A 23,111-nucleotide genomic window follows, 5' to 3' on the forward strand; every position below is an offset into this window, starting at 1 on the left:
AGTGGGATTGACCGTCAAATTATAATGCCCCCACAGCTGCAAGGGCGAGCATGTTTGGTGTGACGGGGATTCGAACCCGCGACCCTCAGATTGCGAGTCGAGCGCCTTATCCACCTGGCCATGCCGGGCCTGGAAAATTTTTAGAAACAGACCCTGATGAAGATAGAATCCGTCAAATTTGCAGAAAAATTGATGAGGCAATTTCTCAATATTGCCAATTATATGAAGAACAGAAGAATACAATGCGACAAGCCACTCTAAATATGTTTTTCATTAAAAAATCAGATCAATAAATTTTAATTCATTGCATTTTTTTCGTATTTTCTTATATACCTATACTTTGATTAAAAAATACGCAAAATAGAAATTAATTGTGAATGAGAATGAAAATTGAAATACGAATTACATGATTTCTTACAAGTGATTATATTCGATTATTCGATTAGTGCGGCTCTTTTAAAGAACACATTAACCGCACTAATCGAGGGATTCCTGTACTTACCTACCTGACAAACATAATCTGGAACGATAGGTCAGATTCCAGAGCCCCCAGTGAAAAAAATATTAATGCCATATTTACTAAAATAATTGGGAAACTAATTTCTATTCTGTTAACATTAATGTGTACTGTGGCCTTAGAGCCCTCCAGTGAATTTTTTTTGGCCTTGGTGCCCTTGAAAATGAGAGAAAATCCAAGGCCAAATGGCCTTGTCCTAAAACTGATGAATTTCCTGGCTTGCAGTAGACAATGCAATAAAAATTCACAGCAGCAAGGGATTAGGGAAAGAAAGAATATTTTTCTCTTAAAATATTGTGTAAGAAGGAGGCAGAAATGAAACAAAATAGTACATGGAAGGAGTGAATAAATCCTCTTACTATGGGCTCAGATATTGTGACCGAGTTCATAACCACAAAATAACCATCAGAGTTTTCATTCTATAACTTGTAACAGCATACACCTGTTTATACTTAATTATATTACTTTATTGCCCTTTGAACATTGTGTAACTAATAATCCCTCCACGCAAGTTGTAAATCACTCAGCGAACAAGCAGCTCACATTACCATATTGAATTACACAATGCACAAGTTTCTCACGAGTATACCTCATGAAGATTATTATAATTTTTTATTGTCTTACCTAATATAACCTAACAAGTTTCAAATTTTTACAATTTAGTTACTCTTATAACAATAAATAAAAAATAGACATGAAAAACATGATATATATATAGAACTCAGATTCAAAAATTTCACAAACCATCCCTCTTCCTCCTACTCCAAGCACTGTTTATAATAAAAACCAAGAACTATAAGAACAAAAAGAGCAAGACATTTGCAATAAAGTAGTTATTCAGAGTGACTTTTATGACCTCAAAAATATTTTCAGTTGAAATTAAATTCATTTCATGAATTGTAGGGCATGCAATAAAAATAAAACAAAACCATATACATGAAAACTATTGTCAAATTGTCAAAATTCACATTTTATATCACATTCACAGACCAAACTGTTTTGCTCATTATTCTCACATATGCTTCTTGACCTTCAAACTCTCCTCAGCTTGTATTGTAAAGATATTATGATACATTATCATGTGCTATATGAAGGTGTTTCAAGGGAAAATCTAGTTCAAACACTCAAAACTGTGGATTTGGCATTATAGTAAATGAGGAGACAATTCCAAGTTTGTTGTTTTTTTTCCAATGGTAAATCAGAATCAAATTCTATAAGAAATGTTCTTATAATGAAAGTGATGAAATTTGCAAAGATTATGTTTTTATGGACATCTTATTTGTATTCTTTCTTTTACACAACATAGACCCTCTTTGGACAAAATGTAAACATCTGCCATTTTGATTTTATTGAATCCATTGACCTGAATTTGGTGTCAGAAAACTAATCTATTATATTTCAATGAGATACTACTTGAATAAAAACTGTGATACCAACTATTGGTCACTAATTTTTCCAGTTTAGCTTTCACTGCAATTTCGTGTTTACCATTTAAACTATGTTAAGCCTAAACTGTATTCTATCAACTGGAACTATAAAACTGTTGTAAACATTTGGAACCTCAAAAGTAAGAAAATGATGAACAAGTTTTCCCAACAATAAAACTGGGGAGGTTTAAATATGAAACAACATCAAATGAAAAAATTACTTACTCTGGTAAGAGGAACTGTGATTTGAATGCTGAATCAAAAAGTCAGAGTAGAAGCTAGAGTCTGAGGGGTAGTATGGTGAAGTATCTGAATCAATCAGAGGCATGTTGGAATACACCGATGAAGGTACAGGTGTATGTAAACCTGTTTTGCTCATGCTAATCCTACAAAGTAAATGCAAGATACTAGTTACTGGCAGTCTATAAATTATAACTATACCCTATTTAGTATGTTAACAACCAAGTACATAAAATTGATATTACTTTCACTAATATTCCAAAATTTTTTTCATCTGCCCACAGTGGAAATACTTAACCAAATTGTATGAAATTCAGTACTCGCTTACTAAAAGGTGTCATTTTCAGCTTAAAAAGTACATATAATTTGATTTAGTTTCCCTTTAATTTTTTACATTCTGAAAATTCCAAAATTATTTCAAAGTGAATGATATTCATTAACTAATTTTTTTTAAATTTTATTTTGCTGATTAAAGTAGTCATCACTTCTGGCTATAATTTCTCAAAACATAGTAACAAACATTTTTCAGCAATCTAGACCTTACCTTTCACAACAGTGTAACCATTACCTCTGTCAGGCTAGATGAAATATTTTTGCTAACAATATTATTGGCAGAAATCTATTTATATATAAAAATAGGCAATCAATTATTTTTAATAAATAAATAAGGTTTTATTTATGTGAATTAAGTGACCATGCTAAATTTAACAATATTTTTCAATACAGAAGGATTTAAATCTCTGGTACATTTTGCCATAACCTATCATACTCACCAAATCAAACTAAGCTTACCTGATGTCTTGTTGTAGCTTCCAAACAGACATAATTTAACACGGAAACATTTTGTGGAACAAATAGAATGTCTAAAAAAAAACTATTTAAAAAAAAAGTCCCAGATCTCCTTAGTTTTCTATTACATTCCTTTGTTCATTCCTACAGGAGCCCCATCTAGTCACCTTCCCACAAAACCGTAAATTACTGATTTAACTATTTTTTATTCTGCACTGACATAAATAAGTTTATAATATGCTCTATTCAACGGTATCTAAATTTTGCCTCTAGATATTTTTACAGTCATGCTACTTTAATATTTATTCAGATCACATGCACTCAACACCTGAAAGGTGTTCTGTGGTCACGATAAGTTTAATAGTACGAACACCAAGGAATGATGTCTGGGCAATAACTACAACTTACATGTATTTGGCATTTTACCATCAACTTTTAAAGAAATGCTTTAAATATAATAACCCTAATTACTAAATTTTAAATATAACTGCAATTAATTTTATGTTTCCATCTTAGGAAACAATTATTTAAGATTTTACAATTTCCATAAATTAGACTGACTGAAAAATATTTTGTTTTCAAATATTTTTTCTATTAAATCATAACCATTTTTATCTTTTATTAATTTTTTTCTTATGAACTATACTAGTTACAAAATATACCTAGCAGAATTTGTGTGGAGAATTTCTACAATCGACCAAACATTGTTTGCTATCCAAATTTTACTCAAGTTAATTTTCTTTACTGAACTTAACTGTAATTTTTTGCCTGTACCTAAAGTGCAATTAATTTAAAACATGTTTTTACTTCAAGAAAAAATTACACAGTAATTAACCAATACATAAATTGATTTATCAATTTAAAAAACAACAAATTATCAAAACAACCTAAAAAATAATGCTGAATTTGTTTTCGTTTTACACAAATTAGTTTAATACCTTGTTTTAATATTTAGCCTTTTCCTAATTCAAATGCAAAAAAAATATTTCACTTATTTCCAAGTCTAGAAACTAAGCTATACTTTTGATACTAGAAAAATGCTTGATAAGGAGATCATGAAATTTTTCAGAACATAAATTAATTATAGATGAAAATAAGTTGGAACTAATTGTGTATTTGCAAGTACAGAACAATAACATTGATATATTTCTGTTGTTAACTTCTAAAAACATTATCTATACGTGAAAGAAAACTAAGCTTGCATTAAAAACAAAACTTTACTGCCTTCTATATTTCACTCTCAAAATATCTGCTGTAGTTTCATTCAATACCTACAACTTAAAATGCACAAGTCTTCTTGAAAAAAAATAACAAAATTAAAAAATTGGTAACTTACTCAGTAGATCCTGCAGATGTTGAAGATAAAACTGCTGTCATGGATGAGCCTGCATATGAAGTCATAGAAAAGATGGAGTTGTTATACTGTTGCATGTCTGAAGGGATGGTAGAAGTCAAAGTTGTTTGTGGGACAGGAGAGTTCATGATGGTAGAAAAAGAAGAATTGGATGATGATGGAGATGATGGGGAAGCAAGTGAAATGAAAGGCATTGAGAGGTCAGAACTATGATATTGTTGCAAAGTCGATAATGAGGAAGACAAAAAAGAATTTGTTTGTGAAAGAGGAGGGACGGATGAAGATGGAAGTGAAATGACAGGACCATGAGTTCCATCAATGTTTGGAGAACTTGGAAACTGTTGAGTATTCATAACAGAGAAGGGAAAAAGATTTACAGGTTGTGATGGAGGCAGAGGAAAGTCTTCTTCTTCTTCTTCACTATTGCTCTCAATAGTCAAGTCTACAACTTCCACATGAGGCTTTTTCTTTTGATCTAAGAAAATAAAAAATAAAAACAAAAACTCTCAAATTTCTACCTGAAACTCCAGTCATAGAACAGTTTTTAATTAATTATAATGTGTGTGTGTGTGTGTGTGTGTGTGTGTGTGTGTGTGTGTATTTAGAACCAAAACTAGTTTTTACTGAACTCTTCTGAGACCAAATCATTACTTAAACCACTTTATTTAATATACAATGACAAACTTATCTACACAGATTATAACCACTTCTATCTAATATTTTTAATTCATTTGTTTTCATCATTTTCAAAGCTGAGCTTCAACAGTAATTATTCAGATCACATGCTGTAACACCACAAAGGGTATAAGGGTCATACTAGTAAAACCATTAACAGAGAAGGAAATCATTAAAAAAACAAAGCAAAAATACAATTTCAAGGGGTGATCATTTAGGAGGTAGAAATAGTTTATAAAAAATTTATAAATGAATTGTTTACAGGAGGGGATCCTCAGAGCTGCAGAGAAATGAAACATGGACAATTTTTTTTGTCATATTATAATAAACATATGTTACATAATAACAAGATATGAACTGTAAAATATTTTTCAGTTACAAATTTATGTTGAAATAATAAGAATTATCACATTTTTGAAATTTTATATGCCAATATGCACTCGATACCCAAAAGGTGCTTATCAGTTTGGATAAGATTAAACCATTATAAGAAAAAAACAAATTTGACATTATAGCTACATATAAGAGCATAAACATACGAGTTACATAAGCCAACTGACAAAAAGGATAGTTATAAATATTCAAAATTATCAAACACTTAACGATTTATAAGCTGAACTAACTTGGTTGGATTTTGGCCACAACTTATCTATGAGGGAGCTTACTCGTCCATAACCCAGGCCTGCAAATTTAATATTCATAAAAGTTGTTCTGGTTTTAATAATGTATTTTCCATAATTCAGCTATACAGATTCCAAAAATAATAGTCATTTTTTTCTATCACATAAGGAAGAAAAAACTGTTACTTAGATAAAAAAAAATATTATTTCATTTACCACAAGGAACATTTTATATTATTATGTTTGCTAACAAAAATATAAACAAAGTGAACAAATATGCATCCTCATTCATACTGATTTTTTTTTTGTGAAATCTATATCTATTAGTCTCAAAACTACGTATTGTGGTCTTTCTTTTTTTGTATAGTATTATGATGTTTTGTGAAAAATCTCTGCATGATGGAGAAAAATGGATATCAATTTCAGATTCAGCATACAGGAATTACTGTACAACATTTAAAAATTTCAAGACAATTAAACCATCACAGGCCTGTGTAATCTGAGGCCAAAATTCAACCAGTTTATATATTGCTATTTCTTTTATAATGATAAAAAAGGAGCAAAACAGTTTTATTATACATAAGATCACATAAAAGACAAGTAAGTTTTTTGAACAGAAGTTAGTAGCCTGTATATAATTTAAGAATTTTTTTAACTACACTACCAAAACAACAAAAAAATCATTGTTGATTTTGTTATTTTTCATGTAAGTTAGTTTACTATCCTGATTTTAATACTGAGAATGAAACTAATTTTTCCTTAACTCTTTCTGGACCAGAGGAGATGTCCCCAATATCCTTTTTAGAGTGAAAATACTTAACCAAATTCTATAAAACTGAGTACTAAGTGTACTAATTAGTATATAGTTAATGAAGAGACAACTGGTAAGTGTGAATTAAACTATAAAAGTTATTATATTTTGAACTAGCTAAACTGCAGCTTCTTATGTATATCTGTAACATCTGTATTGAATTCTTACGAAGCGAAAGAACTTACAAGCAACAGTACACTTACTTAAGGAACTAAATGCAGTTTTCTCAACAGTGGGACTTCCAATAATTAACTTGTCTTTTCTAGAAAGCACTGGTGTCCAAGATCCATTTTCATAAAATTGTACTTCAAGACACCCAGCTGGAGCTTTAGCAAGAATTTCTGTGAATAGTCTAAACATAATACAATGTATGTTAGTATGACACATTCAAAACTTATGTAATGGTTAAATATACACAAAAAATGTTAAAATAATCAGAAAAGCTCAACGTTTTCAAAAGAAACAATGCTTCTCTGGAAACAGCTGATGGCTCAGCAGTCTAGTTTTGTTTTATCTTTGACAGTTTTATCCTTTATTGACATGATTTTCTTTGCTATAATGATTTGAGATTAGTTTTACTTTCGTTACATTTAAGTTTCACTGGCGATTCTTTTCTGAGTTATAATTTAACTTCACAAACAAGTATTTTTATTTTCTTTTGGTAAAAGGTAAGTTAAAATTTGATGGAACAGTTAAACTAAAATTTACAAATTGAAAACTGTGTTGTTTTTTTTTTATTGTTGTACATTTAATGAAGACATGTTTACCCATCAATCACTAGATTGTTGAAAACAGCAGATCTATCACATACAGGACATAACCAAGTGGGCTTCTTTTCATTCATCTGAAGAAAGAAGGAGGCATCAAAACACTGCAAGTGGAGACAAGTTATAGATCGGCATGGAATCTGGATTCTGGTTTTTCCTAGCTGTAATATAAATAATAAAAAGGCACTGCCTCAACCAACTTTTAAATTTTTCAATTTACTCTAGAAAATACTACAACAAAAGCTGATCTTTTCCAGTTGATAAGCAAAAAACCACCTATTAGAAATTTTAATACATAGCTTTTAGAGAAATATAATGAAGAGATTATTAAGTTTGAACTATCTTAACTATAGTTTCTTCTACATGTGTAAAATATCACTGCTATGAGAATCCTTTATTTTTCTGCAGGCATTTGAAAAATTCAGTCCGACACCCACGAGGTCATTACCTTTTTGCAAATAAATAGAGAATTTAGGCCAATTCTCAAGATATAATGAAGAATTAAGTTTTGCAGCTTCATATGCATATGTTATATTCTCTGTTACATGAGGCTTTTCTATTAAGCGGGCTAGAAAGGGTAATATTATGTATATCTGTAATTAGTCTGTATTTGGTTGATAATTACATAGCAACAAAATACATAATATTTAATTTCAGTTTAAAGGTTTGCTGATTGTTTCAATGGTAGTGTTAAAATTATAAAGAATTTACATAATAAATTGTAATCAAGTACTCCAAATCTAGCAGTATGTGTATGGTTAAATAAGTATTGTTTTCGACGAACCTTTTGAAGCTATTGTTTCATATCCAAAGCACTACAAAAATCTATCAATCTGAATTAGTTAATTAGTAAAATTATCTATTTATGAAATATCCTTCTATTCAAAACTAACAAAAACATACTGCATTATGCAATAAGTACTTCTGTAGAAATACACCCCTCCGGAAATTGTATGTTTACATTCCTTTGTTAATTCTTAATGATTTTCGATATTATTGATAATTTCACTTGATTCTTAAATATTATTGCCTTTACAGAAAAAAAAATTGCATTCTAAATCACATTAATAATTATTTTATTTTCAAATACACACATTTCCATGAAAAATGGTGAAATTTAAAGAATCACTTACAGTTTAACCAAAAAGCAAAATACAGAAACAAAAAAAGATCAAGCACAGTGAAGAAAACATGCACAACACCTTCATTATATAATATCTTTTGGTGTCTGGAGGATCGGATTTTGCACAGAAAACATTATGCAAAATGCATGAGAACCATAGCATTTATTAGTAAAAAATTCATACAGTTTAGTGACGACTCATAGGTTGCCTTTAAAAAGTAATTTTAAGTGTTAAATATGAAACAATTTTCCTTTAATTAAAAAAGTTCATGTGTTGCAGCTACTTCACCTAGACAGCCATGTAAACATTCACAGCAAAATGTAAAACTGTTTTATTATATAATAATAAAAGTACTTTAAGGAATTAATAAAGTTACCTATCAATCATTTTACTTCAAGTCTATCCTATCTTGAGAGATCCACCAGAATAAACTATGTCAGCAACACTAATTACAGTCTTATATTGTAAAGTTCTAAAAGTTACTACACAAGTCTGTCATTCATGTACAAGGCTTGTGTATGTGTACATCAACTTTTTGTACTTGAGAGCTTGGGCTATGGATTAGATTTCAGATACTTCCATGAAACTACATAAGGATTATCTGCACTTTGGATTATGGATCAGTTTGAAAGACAATGAAACAAATTTTGTATAATCATTTATCAGTTAGCAAGTATACATGTACAAATTTTTTTTATCTTAAACTTCTGTTTAACTGAGCATTGATATAATGATAAGATATGAAATACTCATGATCAAATATAAAAAAAGATTTCAAACTGTTTAAACTTACTGGACATATTAAGGATCCTCTTAAACTGGTAGTGGCAATTTCTGAATCAGGATCATGCTGCAGTTTTTCTTTAACTAAAAGGTTAAAGGAACAGTAATGAAACTTTCAAGGGCCTTGAGTAGAAACCACATGCTGACAGCCATTATGACAACGTGTTAAAAAAAAACACAATCATAATTCTGGAACTATACCTCGGAAAATTGTTCTGCAAGTTTTATTTGTCTGTACCATGATTTAGTTTAAGTTTATTTTATTTAACTAGCTTATGATGCTCAATTTTTATGCTAATTTGTATTGCATTTGATGATGAATTATTTTCTACATTTATACTTGTGTAACTATATATATATATACATATATTAACATACATAATAAAATGGAATAACATTTTTATTCTGTTTGTTTTATTCCCAAACACTTAAAGCTGCTTTGCAACAGCCATGATCAGGCCCAATGTTATTGCTGTATTTATAAATTTTTGTGTAAAGCTACAAAAGGGCTATCCCTAATTTTGAACTGACAGACTAGAGGAAAGGCAATTAGGTAACAACACCCCACCGTCAATTCTTCTATGATGAATCTGACCATCACTGTAATTGTGCACTTACAACCAACAAATGCAGAGCACATGTTTGTGGCAACAAGATGCAAACAATTAACCTTGGATTCACAGAGCAGGCATGTTAGCTACCAAGCCATCCCCAACTAGACATTCACTTATTAAATCTTTCAACACAGGATCGGTCGATTTAAACGACTAATGTGACCTCTTTTGTACTCTTTTTAAAGTCTTAATAGTTTTCATACTACTAACTTTTAGTATAGTACATATTTCTTCACAAAATTGGGCAGACTTTCAGTAAACATTATAACTCTTTCACGTACAAAAAATCCTATTTGTTAGTGAACTATTTTTAATAAACTAAAAAAAAAAAAGATACTAGTCCTTGCACAAAGTGATGTTCATTGTTAAGAATTAAAAATGTCTTTTCTTCAATTTTAAAAACCTCTAAAATTCATTGCTTGATCTCTAAACCTCCTAAATACATTCAAATACTTGTTTTCAGTAAAACTATATGTTTTATGTATTATTTTCTCTACCCTAACTCTATACAAGGTTGGTCAATTTGACCACCATAAAAAAAATTTAAATAAATCTAAATTACCCTTTTTCCTTTCTAAAATGACTTCGAAGTGTAACATGAAACTACATTCATTTATCCTAAGTAGTTTTAAAGTCTTTAACAGTATACATCTATTTATAATTCAATTTTATTGCTCTTTGAACTGTGTCTAAATACTATTTGTGCCATTATAAGTTGTAAATCAAATTGGGGGAACGTGGAGCTCATATTATGCTATCAAATTAAATTACCCACGAGCTACTCCGTGATGCTCGCATGAGTGCCTCATGAAAAATTTTATTATTATTATTTATTTTACCTAATTTAACCTTAACTGACCTAAATAGATCCCTATTTTTACATTTTATCCACTTTTATAGTAATAAATAAAGAATAAACATGAAAAACAAGAAATAAAGTACTTACCCAGGTAATTTTTTTTGCTGTCAACTGTTGATGATACTTAACCCTTCTTTTTTTTTTTATACTAATGGTAGTGGTGCACTAAATAATTTTTATTTAATTAAATAATGCACCAAAGAACATGGAATAAAAAGATACAAAAAGTAGGTAATTTCCCATAACTATCACAATTTTTGGGCTTTCCAACTATGCAACAAAAATCGTTACAAATTCATCCAAGCTAATCGTTATCTTTCCCATGGGAACGAAGCTTGTATTAACTGAGAAATTGACAATTCTCTGTTCAAAAAACAATGTAATATAATACATCATTTGATAGATGAAAACCTTGGCTTTTTATTGGTTATAAATAATATAGTACTAAGCATAAGAGAGAACTATCAACAAATCCTGAAACAAAAGATGTGACAAGTGGGTGTGGCAAGAGGGGGGTCTGATTTTCTATTTGATGACTCAGTAACCAAACAAGTTTGAAGGCTGTAAAAATTATGGTTTGTCTGAGCAATGACAATTTTATAGTGAGTAATTTACATTACATTTTGCACTTATTGGAGGGGTGGTGAATAAAATAGAGAAGAGGGGATGCTTAGAGAAAATATGTCACATTTCTCACACTAGGAGAAATACTATTAAAATATGGATTATTAACTACAACTTTATGCTATACTAATTGGTACAACATCAACAAAAAGTAGTTTAATTAAATTTTGAATGTAAGTCACTAAAACCTTGTAACTTGCGCAGTAAAGAATGTCCATGCAGAAAGAGTTAACTAAATCATTAGTAGATGTGCACACACTGAAATTCTATTCAATATTTAGTCTGGGTGACAAGGCAATCTACAGTTAAAGATAATTTGATATTTATAATTCTTATACCCTATCATTATAGAAAGACCTTGTTAATCTATACATCGACAATCTGTATTATTTACAACTTCGATGGTTTTTGAAACAGACAATTCTTCCCATCTGGAAAGTTGATTAATAATCTGTATATTTGTTCACCTTCTGAATTTATTCAAAGATAATTTTTAAAGTAAACATCCATTTCCTATGGATGTGTATATTCAGTAAACTGTACAAGACTCCACAAGTGTCAAGTTGATTTGAAACAAGATGATAATTACTGACCACTAAACACTTGCACTCACAGTGCCTATTAGTTTAAGACAATTTTTCTGAGAACAACCTTCTCAGTGAGAATGTAGTATAAACTATAACAGATTTTGAGAGGTCATCAGAATGATTTATTCTACAATAATATCAAGTCACAATGCTCCAAAACAAAGATGCGTAGAAATTTTAGCTTCATTAAAATATGATGTTTGTTTACAAATAAAAGTAATATATGTACGTGGATTTTGTATTCCATAAGTATTTCAATGGTTTGAACAAAATGATGCTGTATGTGAAGACAACAACATAATGTGTCACTTCTATTATGCAATTTGTATAATTATTGATGACACATAACATAATAAGCTGTTATGTTTATTGTACATACAGTTGCTTGTCGTTTGCTAATTGCATGTCTACTCTTACTAGTTTACATTTACTGATCAATAACTCATGCTGCTAATAGTGTCCACTGTATTCAAAGTGACTGATTCAACTATTGAGAAGTCTTTATATTCTGGTAGAGTTACCTCATTACAGATGCATTTATTTTTAATGAAGTTTCACTGTAATTAGAGAAATCAGTACCAAAAACCAGAAAACAGTTCTTTAGAGTAATGTGTACAGAAACCTGAATAATAGTGAAGACGATTAAAAAAGATTTAATTGTATTTTTGTTGACTTTTTTTTACATTAATTACTTTTTATTCAATTTTATCTCTATAAAGATCCTGTAGGTGTAAATTATATAATACAATGACTTAGTCAGAGCTTTTGGAATACCCAAAATTATACATTTGAAATTCCTATGATAAAAACTTTACATATATACAAACAATACCAAAGTACAGTATACAAAACCACTTACTCATTGCTCTGGTATGATCAGGGTTTCTTATTCCCAAGCTTCTCAGATGGGTAAGCAAAGTCGAAGAGCTCAGTCTTCTCACAAGATACACAGCTATTGAATAACCCTTTATGATGTAAAAAACAACAACAAAAAATCATCAAAGCTGCATATGTTGTCACAGCATAATCAGATATTAAAATCTCAGGCACGAATAATCAACATTTATTGTTATACCTCATAGTTCATACATAGGTACCAATTAGGTAGGGTAAGGGAAGGGGCATTAATGTGTAGTTTGTATTATTTGAATGGTTATTAAATAACACAGGAAATAATCAGAGCATATGCTTCCAAAATAGACTGATTTTTACATTCTAACCTTAAAAACAAAAAACCATCCAAGGGACTAACCACAATGTCCTAATAATTATCCCCATACCTTATAAAATTCCAGTCAATTTATAAAAGGAGGATAATAATGTGGTTTGGATTAGTTTTCAGCCAAAGAGACATAAATGTTATTGGATACTGTCACCATCTGATGGGTAAATCGGGATTTTCAGCCAGACACTGACAGGTCTGCTCGGGTTTAAGGAATTAAGCAGGACGCCCCCCCCCCTCCCCAAAAACAAAAAGTGAGCAAGAGGCTTGATTCTATGTAAAGTATGTGGCATACAAGTCATGGTGTCATAGAAATGAAAATACCTTGGCAGGGGGGGGACTAAAACTACTTCAGTCCATGATTTCACATGACCCAGGGTAAAATATTGCTTTAATATACATTATTCTGATGCAAAACGTAGACTATGTTTTTCTTGCTGATCTCAAACATTTTGCATAATAAATGAAAACTTGATGGATAACAACAACTTTGTAAATTAAATTAATACTAGCTTAAACATACTTTAACATATTCTGATGCCCATGTCACATTGATATGATTGGTGAAGTTGGAACACAGTCTACATAATCCTGTAATAATCACTGGTCGACTTGGTCTCTTGGGTTCCACCCCAGGTTTGTTGGTAGGAATGGGGTTCTGAAAGAAAAAAAAATCATTTTAAAGATCACAAGAGAGTTTGAATAAGATAAACAAGTCTCTTAAACCTTTTATATGGTGTTGCATACAATATGATTAGAAACACTTGTAAACAGACTACTCTTAATTTTTCCTGTATGATTAGAAAAAGTACCAATAAAAAGTTTTTGGAAGTACCACATGACCAAATTTTACCAAACAACAAAATATTACCTCTAATGATTTGTAGACCATAATGGCTTCTTTGTTAATATAAAAATCAATGTACTGAGCACCAGATCATTTCAACAGCACACTCCAAATATAGGAAGTGATTAGATGAATCTCTGATATTGGAAAATAAAAATATTCAAAAATCTAAAAAGCAGGGTAGCCAATTCATAACCCTTTATGTCTGAAACAAGAAGATTTGTGTCGGAGGCAAGTTTCACCATTACATTATGCCTAACAGAGAAATAAATTTTTTTACACAATTATTTTTAATACATCTTTGAAATTACTGTGTCACTACTGCAGTGTCATCCCTGTTATGGGTCTGAAACAGCAGTGTTGCACTTGAATATATACTGCGCAAGTATAAATATGCAAAATTAATATACCTGTGTACATTTTTTCAGATGTTTTAATCTGGACAATTCAGTATTGTTTACATGTCTACGAGTGTGTTTATGACAATGTTGGAGCCTTAAGTGTTGTATCTAAAAATATGCAGTTACTCAAACATTTGTAACTAACCAAGGGAAACAAATAACCAAAATTAATTTTATTTATCAGGTAAATGCAAGCTTAACCAAAGTAAAAATCTGCTATATTGGATATTTTTTAAGTGGCCTAAATTCAAAGTCAAACAACATAAAAAATTAGAATAACGTCCATACATTTTGGAAAATAACACTTGTGATAATGTAAATTTATTTTAAAAAGTTTGAAAACCACTAGAGAATGAACAAAAATAAAACTAGGAAGTCTATTCAGATAATATAGTATTATTTTCTTAACAACATTGTTTAACTTTTCCATGCTAGCTGCTGTAACATTTTACTTTTATAAAGATTGTACAATACAAGCAATTTTTAAAAGTTAGTTGTGCAACAATGTAACAACATTTTCAGTATTTATACATAAAAGAAAAGAAACTTCCATTATAGTATTAATCAATGTCGACTACAATATCCTAATGTAACCTAAATAAGTCAAACAGTTAATAGCAGGGATTTTTTTGAGATGATACGCACTTATACAGCATTCTGGCACTACTTTTCATATTGCAAAATGGAGAGAAAGGTGACAAAACTTGAAAGAGTAATGTAAATGAATGAGTGAATTTCCCCCTTTAAACAAATCTTTTGTTCACAAGAAGACCAAAGAGACACTGAACTAGAAGTCTTACAAATGACAAAGTTTAAAGGAGTGTGAAAACGTACTATTTGTTTGATAGTGTATGTGTGATCATCAGTGCAGAATGAGGTGTGAAGCATCAGGTAGGATTAGCATGCCATTAATAGGGAACATCAATGATCACCTAGTTTTACACTTACAAGATGTGACCGCTATCAGTCAATGTATGATAGTGGCCTCACTTTGACTGACAGGTTTCAATTGGGCAGCGGTAGGTGAGAGACAGCCTGGGTGGACGCAATACTGAGTTCGATGAGACCACTTGGGACTGGAAAACAGGTGACCACAAGCAAAGTTGACTGGCATTTGGGGCTGGACTGTACATTTGTTGAAATAAAATAAGTCACAAAGTGGATGAAGACAACTGACATCATTAATCACACAGCACCTTCTCAGCCAAGATAAAAATATGGGTGCAAGTCTCGGATATAAGTCATTTAGGTGTGACATACTCAGTCGAGGTGGTGCTGTTAATTTGAGTGGATGTGTGTTTCTCTTCTATTGTGCTTTAATTTATTGTGACAGCGAGTGTATATCCTTTTTATTGCATCTTGAGAAAACACCCCAATGTAAAAATGAAACAAATTACAAGTTTCTTTTCACCTTCTGTGAAAAAGGAAGCTATAATAAGTGATCCAAGAACAGGAATTAATAGTGTCAATGACAGTTTCTGTTCCTTGTCCATCTGATGTCCATGAGCTATCCGACAATGACTGGCCTAGCTGCTGGACTATCAATCAAAGAAATGATTTTTTGCAGGAAGTACGATTGGCTGAATGGTAGAAATAGGAAACTTGGCTCTTCACCTTGCCATACAATTGGAACTTTTGGAGTGGAAATGAAGGCACGCATGAAAGTTTCTAAAGAATGGGTCAACAATGAACTAACTTATTTTGGTGAAAGTCGACAGCAACAGCTTCTGTCTTTGTGGAAAAAACTTTTCAATCACAAGGAAACTACAGGACATAAAGCTGCAGTAAAATTGTTGACTGGAGCTGAGAAAGAGACCATTGAAAATGTGTGTTTAAAAGCATTATCTCACAAAAAAGTGATTACTGCAACAATTTTTTGCACAACATATAAAATAGCAAATGAAAAACAATCAGTTCATAAGTTTGAATCTGAAATAGATTTACAAGAACTAAATGGAATTGACAGGGGCCATATCCTTCACTCAACAAATGCATGTATTAACACTGTGAATCACATCAGTGATGAAATGAAAAAAATACAAATTAATATAGTTACTAAATCGTTAAGTAGAATTTTATTGATAATTGACAAGTCAACTTCTTTCAGTAAAAAATCTACCTTAATAGTGTACGTTCAAATCTGTATCCCAGATAATGGAATGAACTTGCTGGTAAATTTATTTTTGGACTTTATCGAAATGTTACTGCAAAAATAATTTTTGATTCTTTACTCAATTGTCTTCAGTCTTATGGAATGAACGAATACTATCTGAAAATTTATTTACTATGTGTGGCATGTGATGGTGCAGCTATGATGCTGGGGAGTAAAAGTGTAGTTAAGAAACTGTTGAAAGACAAATTTCCTTCTGCAATTGTATGCCACTGTGCTAATCACATATTAGAACTGACTGTTGGTGACACTGTAAAATCAATCTCAGGGATCAACAGATGTAAAGCATTTATTGATAAACTTTATGTCTTGTATCACACATCCCCTAAAAATAGCAGAGAACTGAAAGTGTGCACAAACTTGATGGAGATTCAACTTTTAAAAATTGCCAAAATTTTAAGCACTCAATACGTGGCATCTAGTTTCTGATCAGTTTTAGCTGTTTTGGAAAACTATGAAAAGTTAGTGCAACATTTTGAAGAAGCGAAGCATGATTTCACAAGAAACAAAAAAAAGAGCAATGTGCATATGAGGGCTTACAGCAAAAAATTACAAGCACAGAATTTCTGTTGGATCTAGTATTAATGTGTGATGCTCTCCAAGAATTATCCAAATTGAGTTTGGACTTACAAGAGTGTGATACAGACTTGTACAAGGCAGATCAAAAGATAAAAGCTCTTTACAAATTTTTGAAGAAAGATGAATGATTCCAGGCCCATATTATAATTATGCTGCCAAAAAAACCTTCACTTCTGGGGAGTTTCACTTCACAACAAAGATTGCAAAAAGAATCCTCCGATTAATCCAGAAGCTTTTTACAGAACCTTGAAAAAAGTTGATCGAAAATAGGTTGCTTGATAGTGAAGACAGCAATATAGCACAATGTGGACGTGTGCTTGATAAAAAACATTGGCCTGAAAACGCTGATGCTCATTTAACATTCGGTGAGATGGAGGTCAGAAAATTATCAATAAGACTTCAGCTAAATGAGAGAGATATGATTCGTGCATTTCATCAATATTTGATTAAAAAGACGGTTCTGGAAAAGTTGCAGCATTTGAAATACGCTCTGAGTACTATTCCAGTTACTTCCAGTGATTGTGAATGTGGGTTTTTACAGATGAATTTGAATGTCACCCCCCAACTGGGTCCTATAGTTTTTCAATATACACATCCATTTTTTTCTTTTTTTAAGAGGATGTCTAGAGCAGTGGAACGTTTTTCATGTTGCATTACATAAAAGCACTTGGTAAGTTCAATCGGTAAATCTTGTTACATCTGAATTTTAGAAATGCAGTTATTTCGTTTAGTAAAATTTCCTGCATACATATATATATATAAAAATACAGAATCCTGTACAAATTCGACCTCCAAACATAACGAACCACAGAAATACCTCATCACATTACTTTTTGAAGTGAATCATCTACCTATACAGCTTGACAGATAACATATAAATTACATGTACAGTACATGAAAATGTAAGGAAACAAGCAATTATTCATAATGCGGTGTCTAAATATATCCCAGAACATAAAAGTGAAAGAGGAGCAGGAACAGAAACAAAGACTCATGGAAATCACTTTACCAAATTAATTTGAAAAGTAAATTCTATAAATAACTAGTCTAATGTGTAACTTATACTGAGCTACAGTAAAGATACCAAGTTACACAAAACAGAAAAGTACAATAAAACTAAGTATAAACAAAACATAAACCCAAATGATTTATTTGTTTTGTCATGTGTCATGCACAAAATTATTTAGATGTACTCGGTTTTGGCAAGTACGTTTGGACAGATTTTTTTTTTTTTTGCTTTCATGAAGCATGAATTATTCTTAATCATTAACTGACTGTGTTCATTGTCACAGTCAACAGTACATCTGGTTGGATCAAAAAGAAAGTTCTGATGTAAAACAAGACAAAAGAGTGAACCTGGCATCTGTGAACTGTTGCCAAATCATCATTTTATCTGTTTGAATCATGGTTGTCAGTTGAGTCTTTTCTTCAAGTATCTAGATATGTTTAATTTTTTGTATAGGGCCATTCTATCCTTGTTCAATTTCAGTCTCAAATCAGCTTTTAGTCTGTATTTCAACTGTAACACTAAGTTCTAGGCACATTCTCTCATTTTGGTTCCTAGTAGTTAACTTTTTAAATCTCAAATACTGTTTTATTCAGTTGTTGAAGATAGTTCAAGTAAACAGTTATACAAAACTGGCCATTATGTGAAATTCATAATAAAATTATAAACTTCTAGCATGATGAATCTTGGTATAATCAACAAAAATCAGAATCCTGACTTTATTGTAGCCTGTGCTAGCTTGCCGAGATTATATTTTTCACATTTTGATTGTATAACTAATATACTAAAGTTTTAATAGCTGTTCAAGGATTTCTTGCTAAGTGTCATATGATAATTCTGAACCAGCTTTGCTAAACTTCATTTAGCAACTTCCAATGATTGTTACAGAGCTATGTTCTGTGACAAACTAAAGCATGTTGAAAAAACTTAATGTTTTCTTACTGGAGTATTTTGATTATTTTTGTGTTCAGCTTTAAACACTTCATGACTTAGAAGGCATTTAAGTTTCATTTTCTAGCAGTAAGTCGTATTTTTCAAAGAAAAAAATTATGGAGAAATGTTATTAAAATCTATAAAAGACTGTAACCTTTTCCAAGACCTTGGCCAATTCTTTTGAAAATGTTGTTGATTCTGTATTGTTACACATGCATATATTTTGGAATTGTTTTTATAACACCCACAAACATTTACAGCAATCTATGTAAATTGCAACAATAATTTCATGTAATAAAGTTATGCAGTAATCAAAAATTTACATTTTCACTATTTGTGAACTAAGGACATTATAAAACTAATGATGGATCACACTCTCAGATTAGTCTAATAAACCCCATTCCCCAATATCCACTGATCATTTCACAGCTAGTTTTACTTTTCAATTTGAATTTACATTTAACAAGGTACAGAGATTTTCCTCAAGTCTAACAGTTTGATGTCACGAATACAATGTTTTTATTAATTTTCTTTTTAAATTCTAACAAATAATGATTCTCAATGATAACATCTTTAATGCTAAATATATTAAATAAAGTCACCTTATGTTTGTTGTATACTCTCATTATCAATTTAAGTTTAACCTTAAATATCTATCATTATGTCTAAAACTACACTTTATTATAAATACTTTCCTTAATGTTTAAGTAGCAGATCAAGAAGCTTAAACTAATCTTAATCATTTGAAGGTTATAGATATTTACAAGCTGCCTTTTTGTATGCAGAATGTAATAGACTCTACAAGACTCATGCACTTGACAGACACCCAAGAATAATGTTTATACCAAGATAACAAAACTGTAACTTACAAGAAAAGCATGTTTAGAATATCCGAGTTGTGAATTTGATACTATTGCTAAAAATTTCTTTACAAGAAATTTCTTTTTTGTTAGACTCTAAACAAGTGCCAGCACACCGAAAAAATGACCTAGAAAGTTTTGTTTGTAAAGAACAGAGTATCAATACTTAACAGGAAGAGAGCACATTTTTGAGTTGACTCTGACACATATGCTTGGAGGAAAGTTGTCCTCCTGTTCACAGGTAGTTTCAAGGAGGCAAAAACGCATCTGGACTTGAATACCATAATCTTTGCTCTCTGTTCTAAAAGGATAAAAATATTCAACAGATCCAAAAGATCATTACAACTTCTTACACTTAACTGTTTAAAGACACAAGAATTAATATCAAATATACAATTACGAAGAACTTAAACCTAAAAATGTACAGAAGTAAATGTTTGAAACAAAATTTCCTACTGCCTAAGAGTTATTTATTACTACCCCAGATAACTGGGGTTACATGCATGGTGTTGCTAAAAATGTTTGAAAATGTCGTATTATGCAGCAATAACTGAAATACCTTTTCAATTTCTTCTAGAATGTTTTTTAACATTAGAAATAACATGTAAACATTCTTGATATAGTCATAATGTGGAGAATAAACTGAAAATTTAATCAAGAGTTTGATATGATTTTCATAAGTCATGAACTTAGTGTGATACTACTACTTTCCACTAATTAAAATCTATTATTTATATTAAAAAAAATTGTAATTTTTTGTGTGTAACTACTGGTACTATGAGTCATATTTAATTTAAGTTTGCACCATTCTTATTGATTTTTTGAGAATGTACTTGAAAATTGTTTTTATTTGCTCAATGTGTGAGTTTGGTAAACAAACTCCACTGAAGGAAGCATGGGGGCCCCTGTTTTTTTTTTTGTTTGTTTTTGTTTTGACAGGTTGGGCAAGGATAATTTATAATATTCTCTAACTCTAATACTTCTAAAGAATTAGTATAATTTTCCAAGGCTTCACTAACATAGTTTTATCACCCAACCCTTGACCCGTAACATTCCAGGAGAAATTGTTGAAGTATACCCAATTTAATTATTTCATGAAGTTGTCTTACTCAAGTGGCTCTGTGGTGAGTGAAAGATTTCACAAATCCATCAACGTATTTTTATAATTACATTATATAACCTAAAAAATTATGGTTTAAATGCCAAAAGAAGATGAGGCACCCACAACCAATAGGCCTAAGATTTATGATAAAATTTCTATCAGAAAGTTTAAACCTAAAAATTAATTGCAAATACCATCATTAGTTAAGACTAATAGCCATACATTTGGAAGATAGCAATAAAAACAAGATGTTTTATCCAAAAAACTTCACGAAAACCTAATAAAAACATACAGATATTATGGTCACTAACCTTCTAACTTAAATGTTTTAAAACCCCTCAAGAACTTCAAAATTTCTATGTCAGGCAAAATATATGTACATAAACTAAAACACAAACTGATCTCAAAAAGAAGAATTCAAGCCAGTCCTTGTGAATTTTCAAAGTATTATATACATACTTAAGACAACAATATCAGGTTACAGTTTTGTTGCTAAGCATCATAGATGAACAGAGCATTACCAAAAGACAACTGGCTTTTATGTACATTAAATGGTAAACAAGTATTAATACCCAAAAGAAATTTCAACTACATGATATAGGTAAGTGTACAGGCCAGGTCAGATTAAAAATATTACACTGTGGAAATTTGTTTGTTTGTTTGAAGTTAAGCACAAAGCTACACAATGGGCTATCTATGCTCTGCCCACCACAGGTATCAAAACCCTGTTTCTAGCACTGTAAGTCCACAAACATACTGCTGTGCTACTGGGTGGCTACACTGTGGAAATTTAAAATAAATTTAACACTAAATATACATCTATATATATCATCTAATATTCCATGAAACTTTTAACATTAATGAAAGAATTTCCTATACTTATGGGTAGTCTCAACATTATCAATGAAAAGAGAGTTTGGATTAAAGTAGCATGAACAGAAAAAAGATGGTGAAATATATAAGATAATAGTAATTCTGATAATTTTTAAAAAAACTTGTGAAACATAAATGTAAACCCTGTAATTCAAATATATGTATGTATATACCTCAAATTACTATAATAAAAACCAGTTACTAGAAAAATGTTTATACTATCTATATACAATGATACATCATCCATCTTGATAGAGTAAAACACCATTTGCCAAACCTTTGTCATTTATGCCCTCCCCTTTAATAAATATGGTTTCTTGTACCCCCTCTTTCTTTTAAATGAGTGAAAGAGCTAGTTAAGTGATTAGATGTAATACACATTAAAATGCTATATGTGTGTGTTGTAATAATTACTATACTTTGATTAATGAAAATATAATAAAATGTATATTTTTGCCTTATTGCACTACTGACTCTACTCTAATTGCTCATGCTGCTCCAAGAAATCACTTGTGCCCCCTTGGGGGTGAATCCCACACTTTGGCAAATGCTGAAGTAAAACAAAAAAATAATTGATGTTCTACTACATGTCACATATAAGGTAAAACTAATTCCTTTCTTTATATTCCATCAAGTTAAACATTTAAATTTAGAGGCAAGAAACATGTATATAAATGAAACATACCTTGACATAGCTATATCATGAGCCTGCTGTGGTGTTAAATGAAAAGCAAAAGAATCTTCTTGAAACCTCCCTGGTTTTTTAGGCACTAAAGAAAAGAAAGAATGTATTATATATTTACTTTAAAAAAACTCAGTTCACTTTTTAGGAAGATGACTAAAGGTTTTTTTCTTTTAAACCAGTACAATTCAAAAGCAGAAATGAATCACATCAAGATGGATATAAAAATACTAAAGGACAAGATTCATTAAAGTTAGGGTTTAAACCCTGAAAACTGGCAAAACTTTAGTAACTAACTGGTCTAAATTTTATTTTTTTAATCACAAATATAAGGCCTATAAAATTCAAAGAAGTTGATAAACGTTTGCACAGTTTACTGATTTAATTAATAAAATCAAGAGAAATTCAAAAAGAATTTGTGTCTTGAAATATTCTTGATGCTTATGCAATTAAAAACAAAATACCTATTCAAAATTGGAAGAAAACTGGTACAAAATCATGACAAAAGAACTATCATATATTTTGTTGTTTTTCTAAAAAGCTCATCCAAAATATTTACTCACTGATGGCCTTAAGAACTGGCTGCTAACCTAATTGACTGCTTCAACTGTGAATTGAGCTGGTTAAAATTTCTTTTGAAAATTT

The 23,111-nt window shown here is 30.6% G+C and overlaps 1 protein-coding gene across 2 annotated transcripts in view; it reads right to left on the reverse strand.

Annotated features, from left to right (window-relative positions):
* LOC106478137 (E3 SUMO-protein ligase PIAS2-like) overlaps positions 1 to 23,111 on the reverse strand; it is a 39,096-nt gene that overhangs the window by 7,022 nt on the left and 8,963 nt on the right. The window contains exons 4-12 of one of the 2 annotated variants that reach the window (XM_022381676.1): positions 22,470 to 22,554; positions 19,981 to 20,110; positions 13,537 to 13,671; positions 12,651 to 12,756; positions 9,118 to 9,191; positions 7,201 to 7,361; positions 6,637 to 6,785; positions 4,310 to 4,802; positions 2,170 to 2,330 (exon numbers count right to left, since the gene is read on the reverse strand). In XM_022381676.1, the coding sequence (XP_022237384.1) occupies positions 2,170 to 2,330; positions 4,310 to 4,802; positions 6,637 to 6,785; positions 7,201 to 7,361; positions 9,118 to 9,191; positions 12,651 to 12,756; positions 13,537 to 13,671; positions 19,981 to 20,110; positions 22,470 to 22,554 (1,494 nt within the window). Of the gene's footprint in view, positions 1 to 2,169; positions 2,331 to 4,309; positions 4,803 to 6,618; positions 6,786 to 7,200; positions 7,362 to 9,117; positions 9,192 to 12,650; positions 12,757 to 13,536; positions 13,672 to 19,980; positions 20,111 to 22,469; positions 22,555 to 23,111 lie in introns of both variants that reach the window. The other variant, XM_022381675.1, reaches the window with a different exon arrangement.

Source organism: Limulus polyphemus, unplaced genomic scaffold (genome assembly GCF_000517525.1).
Source record: "Limulus polyphemus unplaced genomic scaffold, Limulus_polyphemus-2.1.2 Scaffold183, whole genome shotgun sequence".
Lineage (NCBI taxonomy): Eukaryota > Metazoa > Arthropoda > Merostomata > Xiphosura > Limulidae > Limulus > Limulus polyphemus.